Source organism: Lolium rigidum, chromosome 5 (assembly GCF_022539505.1).
Source record: "Lolium rigidum isolate FL_2022 chromosome 5, APGP_CSIRO_Lrig_0.1, whole genome shotgun sequence".
NCBI classification, from domain to species: domain Eukaryota; kingdom Viridiplantae; phylum Streptophyta; class Magnoliopsida; order Poales; family Poaceae; genus Lolium; species Lolium rigidum.
The window spans coordinates 17,645,587-17,655,831 of NC_061512.1; the positions used below are offsets into that span (position 1 = coordinate 17,645,587).

At 44.6% G+C, this 10,245-nt stretch overlaps 1 protein-coding gene across 1 annotated transcript; it reads right to left on the reverse strand.

The window, feature by feature from the left end:
• Positions 1 to 599: 599 nt before the first annotated feature.
• Positions 600 to 8,013, reverse strand: LOC124651591 (TNF receptor-associated factor homolog 1a-like). The gene is made up of 12 exons (XM_047190646.1): positions 7,781 to 8,013; positions 5,975 to 6,086; positions 5,555 to 5,643; positions 5,399 to 5,467; positions 5,184 to 5,313; positions 4,881 to 5,039; positions 4,386 to 4,749; positions 3,910 to 4,022; positions 3,415 to 3,562; positions 2,707 to 3,149; positions 2,508 to 2,631; positions 600 to 2,292 (listed from the first exon to the last, which is right to left on the reverse strand). Exons 1-12 carry the CDS (start codon positions 7,962 to 7,964, stop codon positions 859 to 861), a joined length of 3,369 nt encoding a protein of 1,122 aa, XP_047046602.1. The 5' UTR covers positions 7,965 to 8,013; the 3' UTR covers positions 600 to 858.
• Between the last annotated feature and the right edge of the window lie 2,232 nt (positions 8,014 to 10,245).

A 10,245-nucleotide genomic window follows, 5' to 3' on the forward strand; every position in this document is an offset into this window, starting at 1 on the left:
CTCGCCGCGCGCGAGAACACGTACGATCCGGGGCCGGGAAGACCTTCGATTTCGAAACGCTTGGCCTTGTGTGATAGGAATCGGAGCCGCCGAGTGCTGATCGTGGTTTTGCGATTCTGGATCGAGAAAGCAGTTGGGCTTTTGTGGAGGGAGTTTTTAGGCCGCCCGGGATGCTGAAACAACTCGGACTATTAGAGCGGGCAAGCTAAAATCGGCTATCGCTAAAAAAAACTGTTTATTTTGAACGTGGAAGAGTAAAAACCATGCTCCAATAAATACCAAAAATAAAACGCGCTCAAAACTTTCACTGTGTGCAGAGAAGCGCTGTATATTTGAGGCGTGGGCTACATCGCCCTGTAAAATCGAGTTTAAGACGCGTCCCAACTGCTACCACCGGAAATTTCACCCGCGCTCGAGCGCCCCGAGCTGCCAGTCTGCTAGAGATGGTCTAAACCAAATCATTATCAGCATTCCCCCTTTGCAACAGCGACTCGACTGGTAATACCTTGGAACATAAGAAATCATGGAAATACTCAATGAGGCCAACAGCTCATCAACCAAAACACGCATTGGTAACAACAACTAACAAGGTAAATTAATGATGCAAGAGGCTAACCCAGACTATGTAACTATGTATGTAACTGATTCGATATTCTTTACCAAGCACAGGGGCAAAACTGACTGAATTATATCAAGCAAGGAAATATAACTATTATAAGGAACCGACGAGCATTTTTCTTTAGAAGAAGACCACTAGCCCTAGGGGAAGGATTACAATTACACTCGGCTCAGAAGCAAAGAGCACAGGACTACAACGACGCATTATTACGGTTGCAATCATTATTCTCTTCAAAGGGCTCAATGCCCATTCGCATGGTGATAGGAAGGATAGCGGCTGCTTGCTCCGTTTGCTGAGGTTGGATAATCCCTCAACTGATAGGGGTAGGCGTTCACATCTGCCCCGAAGCTTGGCACCGAGGAGTTGTCGGCGCGGCTGTATGGCCACTGGCTCATCGCCATGTCGTCAAACTGACTGCTGGAGTATGAGGGGAGATCAAACTGTGAATAGCTCCGGTCCCTAAGCCCTTGAGGAGGAGCACCGTTCAGATCACTGTAGTACGGTGCAAGTTCCTCATCATAGTATTGCTCGGACTGATCAAACAGATATGGATCGCTAAACATACCATAATCAGGTGTGCTGGCATTGTTTGGCACATTGTTGGGCAAAGAGAACTGCCGAGCAAATCCCGGCTGTAGAACCTTTCTTCCATCGCTGAGCTCCTCATCCAGCAAGTCGTTGATGATGTCTAGGTGAGGGAACTCCTCTCCCACCAGGCCTTGCGGTTGGTATGGAGTGAATCTGGTAGAAATTTCTGACAACAGTTGCTTGCTCCGTGGTCTTCCATTCAAATTGAGCTTCTCAAACTCATTAACCATGCTTGAATTCAGCACACCATTATCATTAATGCTGCTGCAGCTTGCCTCTTGTGAGCTCTCCTCTCTCCACTGGTACTGGTTGAGTGACTCAGGCTTCACGGTTCCAAACGTAAATCCAGGCTTCAATGATGGAATTTCTTTCCTAGATGAGGTATCTGGTGACAGAATGGAAGGTGATGATGAAAACATTGACTGTGAGTGCGTAACTCCCTGGCCTGACAAACTTGTCTGGTGAGTGAGACCGCTTGCCCCAGCAGAACTTTTCTCCATCATGGCATTACGGTATGACCGGGGAATGTAGCTAGGAGCACTGGCAGAAGGCTCATTGCCCAGCCGTCCAACTGCACTCCTCGAACGAGAAAGAGCTGGTGCAGTCTGAACTGTTGAAACAGCAGGTGCCCCTTGTTTTGCTGCAGGGACTTGTGGGGCACTCAAGGGCCTCGAAACAGTAGTCGCCTGGGTAGCAGTAGCGCTATTTACCAGAGAAGTTGGCTTCTGAGCTTCAGACTTGGTGGGTACAGGTATCTGCAGAGGTCTACTTACAACTGGAACTGGCCTCTCAATATGGGTTGGAGGATTTGTCCGAGGCCCTTTATTTGGAACTTGCTGAACTATTGGGGTTGAAGAGACACCCGTTCTTGTAGCAGTACCTGCAGCACCTGAAACTTCGCTTGCACGGGAAGTCAGACTGCCTGTGCTTTCTAATGAAGATTTTGGCTGCTGGGAGAAGATAGGTTGCTTCTTAGCAGGGCTCATAGAAGGAAAGGAAGACTCTGTCACTCTTAACTTGGAGGGGCTCATGACATCAACTTGCCGCTGTGCATTTTGCTTCTTCTGCGGCACAACTTTGTAATCCTGAAATAAATTGATTTGGATTCTTATTCAGCCGAGCAGACTACTTAATGAATTGATGAAAGAGATAGCAAGAGAGAACAACACCCTTCTGCAATACAACTTTTATTAAATCTGAAATGGGCTGCTTTGAGGCATACATAAATACAACTTTTATTATCTGAAATGGGCTGCTTTGTGGCATACATAAATGAAAAGCCTGGTAGGTCTGTGCGTACCTCAGCTTCAAGTTTCATGTCCCTTGAATTGCTAGATCCGAAATTACCATTAGGTGTTGAATTTGATCCACCATGTGCATGCCCTGTTCGTGTATCAGTGTCCTTATTCCTCCGGTTATTCCCTCTGAATCACAAAATGTTGCAGGATAAATACTAAGCGACAAAAAATGGGAAGAAAATTAAGAAAACAAAAACATACCTGTTGGATGAGGATTTGACACTTGTCCAGGCACCTTCCGCAGACGACCCATTCAAAATAACTGAAGGAACCGAGTCAGATGAACAAGTAGATGAGCTATCATCCACACATGAAGGCCTCTTTCCTGCTTGGTCATTTTGCGCCTCACCACCTCCAGGCACAGTTGTCGCTTGAGTTTCTGAAGCGTCTGTTTCCCAATTAACCGGACTGGATTCACGGTCTTCAAAGTCCATCTGAAGCACCTCTGAATTATCGTCTCTGTTATCAGAAACATCAGATGCTTCATCAGGATTGTCGGCATTTAAGGTCACTTCTTCGGCTTGACTTGAGACATCATCAGGGACTCTATCATCTGATGGAGTGGTCTCTATAACTATATCCTTCATGTCAAACCTTTCACTTTTTCCTTTATTATTTTTGTGACTGTTTTTCTTCTGTTTGGCCTGGGCAAGAGAGAAAGAAGACATTATCAAAGTTATCCTCACCTAATAGAAAGAGAACACAGAGGAATAAATGAGGTGCCAACACCCCCCATACACTCCTACAATCAACTGGGTCTACAAAGTACATCAAAACAGCTTAAGGGGAAACATGACATAAACCAGAAACAAAGAGATGTTTTATATCAGAATTTAGTACTGTAAGAAGGATAAAATACATTATGAAAGAATAAGATGACATGGTTGAACTAGCCACTATGAACCAAACCTGTTTTTTCCTTATACGTTTTTCCTTCTCAGCAGCACTCCGCTTTGCCTTAAGTTCAATTTCTGCAAGCCCAGCAGCTTCTTCTTCACGAATGAGCTCCTCTTGGCGCTTTAAAGCCACCGCCTCTTGGTATGACACTTCTATTCGACTGATTCAAGAATTATATAAGTAACATGTCCATGGAGATCATAATTTACCCAAGACTTACAAGATGTAAGAATTTCATCATGAGATACCTGGTTTCCCAAGGAAAATAATATGGAAACAGATCTATCAAATATCTAATAACAGCAGTTGCATGCCTTGCCAAAAATGGTAACTAGCACCAGGATAGTCATCTACTATTGAATCAAAGTAACAGAAACAAAAGGTTAAGTCTAGCATGAAATGCTTGGAATTGATATTTCAAGTTGCTGACTCTTGTGTTACACAGTTGTGGAGCAAAATAAGATCCTACACAGATGGCCACGTTGAACTGTACAAAAAACTTCTCACCTGAATATATGAGCCAAGGCAAAAAATTCAAGCGTCTTCAAGCCAAGCTCTATAAGTCGTCTATCATCACGTTCAATAGAGTCTTTGTTGAAGTCATCACCTGAGCTGCTATCCTATAATCACATAATTGGTTAGGACTGCTTACACAGACTAGAACAAGAACTCATCAAGACAAGGTTCTTGAAGAGGACATTATTTTTCCAGTTTGTAACTTACCAAGATGCAAGTAAATGACTCCTAAATCCTATCCCATAACAGTATTGTTTAGCAAAGCCTAGTTGATGAACAGAACCTCAAAATCTAAATCTTCTGGTTATGAAGTGGATGGATGGTATGAAAAAAGGTACTTCATGTTTTAAGGTTGAAGCCAAAATGAAAATATCAGCAGTTAATATCCAATGGAGTCACCATACAATGGATGGATGTTACCTCAGTAAGCTAACTGTACAAACTGGTAAAAATAGAAAAATGCATACCTTTGTGCGGTTCTGTGAACTTTTTTCATCCTTCGCAGGCAATGGTTGATGTGGCAGTGTATCTAATGTAGCTCTTTCAAGCAAAAGTAACACATCATCTGCCAAGACAAACATATCCTGCTCAACAAGCACCATAGAAGTGCTTCGAGCATCTGCCTCTGTTAGTTTAGATACGCCCAGTTTATTCTTGCTCTTATACTCCAGAGCCTTCAGTCCGCTATGCAGTGCGTCCATTACTAAGGTTGATGTAACTTCCTTTTCTATGAAAAAATGTTTCACTAGAACTTTTAATATGGTGTCGGTCTTTTCCCTTGTCATCTGCCGTCGCACACTTGGATCCATCCCTAGCCAGAATGCATTGAAACTGCAACCCACCAATTAAACATTTCAATAATACATAGGCACAACACATTCATTTATATAAAATACCATTAAAAATGTGTTTGGTCACAACTCATAAGCCATAAAAAGTAGCCAACAAGATACTTATCTAACCTGGACCATCTGAGTCTATCCTCAATCAGCCGGCAAAGCTTGCTTCTTCTTTCGTCAATAAATCGCCGACAAATTTGCTCCACATTTGATAAATACACCCTAACTAGTTCCCTTCGGTACTGGCCATCAAGGCAGCGAAATGGGCGGTCCGCCTTCTCCCTCAAATATTACAATGGAAAAGCAGCCATGGTTATGCAAAGAAAATAAATACTCAGCTCCAAAAATAACTGTTACAACACTACAGTTCACCCAGAGTCAGTAAAATCAACAGAAGGAGGCTACATAACTACAGAAAACAGATACCTAATAACTTGAACTTGAGCTTTGATGGTAAGAACATCCTCAACAATAAAGCCATCATGTAATTTTGACAGCTCCATAAATTTTTTCCACCCCCAGTCATGCTCTTTCTTCCAAAATCGGTGCAGCGTATCTGAAACGCCATTTTCTTTAAACTTCACATGCAGAACTCAACCAAAGTTAGTAGACAAACAAGAACAGTGGTATATCAAACTCACCAGAGTACTTGGATTTCTTAGGATCTTTATTAATTACAGCTATTGTAAACTGTGCAAAGTGACTCCATCCTGAAATAAAAGCAAACAATATTTAGGTTAACATTTTGCAATCAAAAAGTGTGCCATGGTTGGCAATACATGGAACATTTAATCTACCTGGGAGCAGTTTATCATGGTTTGCAACACAAAGAAAGAGCGACAAGTGATTGCAAACATCACATCCTTGTGGATAAATCAGGATGTACCTGAAAGTCAACCAGTGGATTTTAACACATGATGCAGAACAAAAGCTTCAGCTTACATATATCTACCTCAAAGATGATACTTACTGAAATTTAAAAATCAGCAGACTATATATAAGAACCTGGAGTGCATACAAACTCCACAAAATAGGCAAATTAAATAATGAATATCATGTCCAGATTAAATGTGTATGCAAACAAAATGGTACGAGCAAGAGCTATTCTAGGCATATCCCATGACCCACCAAGATGCAGCACAACAACAAGTTAAAAACAATAAGAAACTTATAAAGATGATACTGCAAGTCCAATTGGCAACCTATGAATACCATACCATTTATAACCGCCAACATCAAAGGAGTTGCTACGGAGCTCCCTCTTATTAATTTGGGAAAAATTGTCGATCCTCCATGTAAACTTCCCATAAAGTTCAGCAGGCCTTGGCCCTAATACAAGGAAATAAAAGCAACAGGTCAAGAAACAGTTGATGCTAAGTAGTAACTAACTAACTATAAGGAGCGAAATGCAGAAATAAAACAAACTAAATCAACTTTTAGCATCTTAATTCCTTTCTGTCCAGAATGGGCAGAACGTTCCGTTCTCAGGACCAGAAGAGTATTCACAAAGCTGTCATCCCATACCGGTCAAAATTCTGGTCATTCCAGCTACAGCTCTCCTACCGAGTTGGTAGAGTTGACAAACGTGGTACTGTTGGTCTTCTAGTACTCTGATATTCTTATATAGTCGTCAGCCCTCAGCGAGGTGGGACTAACAAGGAAGGTTTTACCATTCTAGCAAAACCCAGAGGGGCATAAAATATTGGGACTGGTACCTACAGGTGTGTTGGGCTGGTCACTTCAAGCTCGTGTTGTACACACTGCTAGGTAAGTCACCACTAAACCCTTTGAAAAAAATTGTATTTTTTCCCTACTTTCTTTGGAAGCCTTATATATAGCCTAATAGTATTAGTCTTATATATACATAAAAAAAATCATATAACTTACAGAAAACCATAACGAAGCACCGGAATGCTGTGATATAGGTGATACCAAGACATTACATTGCAAACACCAACCAGAATGGAATTAATAAGTATGATATAAAACCCTCCGTGGCATGTGAGATTCTCACATGAAAAAAAGGATTGGCATGCGATGGAAGCATATTGAAACAAGGTAACATAGAACCTGCTAAATAAAGCACATGATTGAGCGTACGTAGTTTGGGTGCAGCGCAAAAGATTCGGAAGCGTGAGGTAGTAAGTTGATTCACAGTTGTAGTTTAATTAAGAAACAGGACACCACGCCTGATTCCATTAAAACAGACAGCACGCCTGATTCCAGTTTCCCTTTTTGGTCGAAACGCGCATGTGAGGTCAGGTCTTACAAGTAAATACTTATTAGGGAACATGTATTTAACCCCCATGTAACTTATACATGACAGAAACCCACATCCCATGAGCAAATAACACAATCACTAAATTCTGTAGAATTCAGTCATCTTACAACATAAAGACTGATACCTCTAAATTAATGTAAGATACCTAGATTTTGCTCAGCACTAGAATCATATAATACTTAGCGTAACCTGATGACTTCTCGAGCCTGTATATATGTGATATCCTTGCCATATCATAAATGTTTATTGCATGCAAGAACAAACGTGAATATGTTTCGAGGGATCAATATGCAACTATTTTTCACTGCTTCAAACTCTTGAATCCTGATTCATCTAAGCAGTAACCAGTTCAATCAAAACAAAAAAACTTACATGCCTTAATTAGTTCATGTTACTTGTCTTAAACCTAACCAGTCAACCAAGAATTGTAACGGTATTACAAATAAATAAACTCCGGAAAGATAAACCTTAGTCATCATTTTGAATTCCATTATAGTGCATGGGGCCATGGCAGTGATTCAGGAACATCACTAGATCGGTTCTACATGCAGTACGTAGCGCTACGACAAAATCAATTGTTTTACTTCTATACAGAGAACAGTTCAATGAGGACTAAATAGGTCTATATCGCTCAGACAATATGAGAACCAGAAAAGGACATGTTAAAAGCTAAAATAATTACGTCCGGACAAAGCAATAACAGGTGATATGAACAAATGCAAGATAATGTGAAGATACGTACCACAATCATCGTCATCAGTGTCCGAGTACGCTGGTGAAGTGGACGGTGTCCCATTCTCGACTTGCTCGCTTGACCTCCACTCTGCTAAAGATTCCCCGGAATAGCTTTGTTGATCGCTGGGCAAGTCCTCGGTTGACGAGGATCTACCATCCTCTGTGTGGTCTACCTCGACACTGCCAGCCATTAACCTATCCAGTTTGGGAGGGGCGGTGCAGCGACCTCGCCGTCTCCGTTCCTGCGATCCGAATCGATACCGCGAAGTCATCAAACATCAGTTATGGCGGCAAAAGGAGTATAAGAAGGACAACCCTAAAACCATACCGCCCGGAGAGACCAAACGCAGAAAAAACCTAGGGTAGGAATGGCTGTTCGCTAGTCTATATGGAAAACCTATATCTACTCAGTGGTGAATCCCGTAACGAGCAATCGCTAAGAAGTCCTGCATACAGAGCTGGCATTGCAGAGTGAGTCGTGGGACGATCAAGCGCACATACAATGGTAACGACTAACGACATAGCACGAGAACTAGTTCCTGGCGCACGGCATAAAATACTCCTTCCAGATCACAGAGACGCCATGGCTGGCCGGTCTACGGAGAACTGGACAAGACCTAGAATCTCGAGGCCGCGAAGACTTGAACCCAAGCAGCATTAAATCAAATAAATCACCTACGTCAAACGTAATCCTCATCCCTTCCTAAGGGGTGCCTGCCCATGCACTGCCTACAGCTCGCATGGAAAATCCCTGCGAGCGCCAGCACATGGAGCTGGCGCGGGACGCCATCAGCTAAGCTAAAGCCCGGGGCACCCGTCCCATCCCGACCCGACGTCCTCCCCCGCGAGGAAGCCAGCCCAATCTGCCCCGCCGGAGGAGGAGAGACCGCGCACGCGCGCACGGACGCAGATTAGATCGGGGCGGCACCGGCCCGCGAGCGCGCCAATGCACCCGTCACCGACAAACGGAAAATAAACGAAAATCTCCCCTCCGATTCCCCCCGCGTCCTCCGGATCTGACCTCGCCCCTCACGGCCCCGCTCGGCGCGCGCGCGCGCGCGCGCCGGGGGCGGGGCGCCCGTCCGGGAGAGATCGGGAGTTACCTGTACCACGCGGTTCCTCGTCGTCGTCGTCGGCGGCGGCGGCGGCGGCGGCGGCCGCGTCGTCGCCGAGGAGGAGATAGGGCGGGCGGGCGGTGGAAAGGGGAGCGGAGCGCGGGGGCGTGTGTGCGCGGCGCCCTAGTCGAGTCGAGTCGAGTAACCGGATCGGGTTTAGCGACGGAGGCTGGCTCCTAAGCTAGGCTGCAGGCTCCATGTATACGATTATTAGAAATGGTTTTCGTTCTAAGTACGTATTTCCGGGGGAATACGCACCTGGTATTTATAGCGCGGCAGGGGCCTTCGCCATTAACTCACTCTGCCAGCCGATTTTTGGAACCATGTTGTGGCGACCGCACGATCTTGCGTCCCGGCAATGGCCTGCGCCAGGTGCCGCGCTGCACCTACAAAGCTCCACGGGAGGATCAATGGCCGCTTCTAGAGTGTTGGTTGGGGGTGTGAGAGATGAGAGGGATCCACCTCATGGTGTTTATCTCTCTGTCCCTCGCGTCCTTTGCTAACCTCTATCTAACCTTTATCGTCCTCTTCCTCTAGGTTCGACGTACCGTGCTGTCCACCGTACGTTCTGCGTTTTTACTGTCGTAACTTCTCGTAACGGCCATGGTGATATCGGTGTCTTGCCACCCCACCGTTCGTATCCTGCGTTGGCATTGCATTTTTGGTTCACCTTTCTATGTTGGTGTATTAGGGTTTTCCTCGTTGCCCTAGGGTTACCGCCTCGGTGGCACCACCTCCGTCTACGGCAAGAGAAAATTCAAGATGGAAGGAAAGGGCATACAAGAGGGAAGGGCGACAAACGGTTGGCGACAATGGAAAGTGTGTGGGGGATGTTTATTGTCGTTTACGTGCCATGTCGGTTGGTTGTATGCACGTCACCTCCATTGGACTACTGTTGACCTAATCTGTAGCCGCATCCATGAGGGCACGTCGAACCAATCAAATGTGAGTTGTGTCATCACGTCGTTTTCGACTGAGTCAAGCTAGTAGAGTGGAAGAAAAGGCAAGAAAGGAGAAAGGGAACCTAGTGTTGACCGGTTACTGCCTTGATTTCTCGCCTACGACGGGAGAAAAGTCAAGACATAATGAAGGACATACAAGAGGAAAGGGCGACAGACAAACGGTTGACGGCAATGAAAAGGGTGGGGTTTGTTTCTTGTCGTTTACGTACCATGTCGGTTAACTGTATGCACGTCAGCTTCATTGGACTACTGTTGACCTAATCTGTAGCCGCATCCATGAGGCCACATCGAACCAATCAAATGTGAGTTGTGACATCACGTCGTTTTCGATTGAGTCAAGCTAGTAGAGTGAAGGAAAGGGCAAGAAAGGAGGAAAGGGAAACTAATGTCGACGA